The sequence below is a fragment of the Penaeus monodon genome, chromosome 23, assembly GCF_015228065.2.
Source record: "Penaeus monodon isolate SGIC_2016 chromosome 23, NSTDA_Pmon_1, whole genome shotgun sequence".
NCBI lineage: Eukaryota > Metazoa > Arthropoda > Malacostraca > Decapoda > Penaeidae > Penaeus > Penaeus monodon.
In genome coordinates this window covers 2,146,402-2,148,075 of record NC_051408.1, presented here as the reverse complement: position 1 = coordinate 2,148,075, position 1,674 = coordinate 2,146,402, and the positions used below count along the sequence as shown (strand labels likewise).

Sequence of the window (1,674 nt, the reverse complement as noted above, 5' to 3'; positions counted from 1 at the left end):
CATTTCATTTTCTAAGACTTCTAGCAGCTTAGATGTTGGTGTTTTTGCTCAAGTCTAAAGAGTTCAAGTTGTAGCAGATCAAGATTAAGTTGTTCAAGTCTTAGCTCCCCAGGCTTAAGATGTTCAGTTCTTAGTATCCCAAGTTCTTCAGGCTCTTTAAGTCCAGGGTTACAGCTGAATTCAAGTAGCTCAGAGCTCAAGAGTCTGGGACAACCACTTCATTGTCTATGAGTACAAGCTCAAGATCATATTCCATCAGCTTAAGTAGCTTGAGAGCTAGTGATTTAGTGTCTTTGAATATGAGCTCAAATCAGAGTTCTGGCAGCTCAGGTCTAATGAGTTTCAGACCTAGCATTTCACTTTCTGTGAATTTAGACTCTAGTCTGGGGTCCTACAGCTTAATTCTGAGTAGTTCAGTTCCTAGCACACTGAGTGTGCTAAGTATTTCAAGACCTAGCACCCTGAACAGTTCATTTCTAAGTAGCTCAGGACCTAAAACCCTGAACATAATATCTAGCAGCTCAAGCTTAAGTACTTCTGAAGCAAACATTGATATTTTTAACAGATCAAGCCTTATTTCTTCAAGTTTCAGTGGTTCAAGATTAAATAACTTGACCCTCATTTCCCTTCACTCCAGTATTTCAAGTTTTGATTCAAATATTTCAGTTTCTATGAGTCTAAGTTCAAATCAAGGTACAGTTTCAAGCACTGCAAGTCTAAGCAGCTCAAGTCATAGTAGCCCTTGCTTTTATAGTTCAAGTCTTACCAGCCCAGAACTAACTAGTTTAAGTGTTAGTATCCTGTACTCAATTCCTTCAAGTCTAAGTACAATTTGCTCAAGTAGTTCAAGTCTTCGCAGCTCAGGATCAAGTAGTACAAGTGTTACTATTGTTGTCAAGTCGATCTGGTCCAAGAACCCCTTGCTTAAGTAAAACAAGTGTCAGTACATCAAGCATTAGTGGTTCAAGTTCAGGTTTAAGAATAATCTCTAGCAGTTCAAGTCAAAGTAGTTTCAGTCCAATTGTTTCAGTATCTATGATATCAAGCTTAAGTCTTAGTAGCTCTGTTCTAAGCAGTTCAGAACCTAGCAGTTCCAGTATTATTGCTATAATGTTAAATTCAAGTATCTCAGCTTCTGTGAACATAAATAATAATATCAGTTTAAGCAGCTTAGTTCCAAGTAAGTTGGGATCTAGCATGCCAGATTCAAGCATGAGTATAAGCAGCAGTTCAAGTTTTAACAATCCTAACCCAAGCTTTCCTATGTATAGTTTAAGTAGTTCAAGTTATAGCATTCCAGTAAGTCCCAGCATACAAATTATAAGTACTTCAAGTCACAAGAGCTCAAGCTTGAGTGGCTCACGTTTCAGTCATTCAAGCTCAAGTATTAGTCAAGCTATAGTATTTCAATTACCAGTAACCCAAGTTTTAACAGTTCAAGTCAGAGCAGCTCAAACTTAAGTAATCTGAGTTCTAGCAGTCTAAACCTAAGTATATCAGTTCCTAGAAATCCAAGTTTATGTAGTTCAAGTTCTTGCAGCTCAAGCTTCTGCAGTTTAGTTATTGTTGGTTCAAGCTTAAGTGTTTCAAGGTCTGTTATTTCAAGTCCTAGCAGTCGAAGTATAAGCTTTTCTATTCACCCAAGTTTAAGTATCTCGAGTCCAAGTAAGTCCT

At 37.6% G+C, this 1,674-nt stretch overlaps 2 protein-coding genes across 2 annotated transcripts in view; both read left to right on the top strand.

The window, feature by feature from the left end:
• LOC119587670 (serine-rich adhesin for platelets-like) overlaps positions 1 to 231 on the top strand; it is a 10,856-nt gene extending 10,625 nt beyond the window's left edge. The window contains exon 11 of the mRNA XM_037936350.1: positions 113 to 231. Coding sequence (XP_037792278.1) covers positions 113 to 231 — 119 coding nt within the window. The remainder of the gene's footprint in view (positions 1 to 112) is intronic.
• Positions 228 to 1,674, top strand: part of LOC119587669 (uncharacterized protein DDB_G0271670-like) — a 15,507-nt gene continuing 14,060 nt past the window's right edge. Inside the window, exons 1-2 of the mRNA XM_037936349.1 lie at positions 228 to 693; positions 845 to 958. Coding sequence (XP_037792277.1) covers positions 228 to 693; positions 845 to 958 — 580 coding nt within the window. The remainder of the gene's footprint in view (positions 694 to 844; positions 959 to 1,674) is intronic.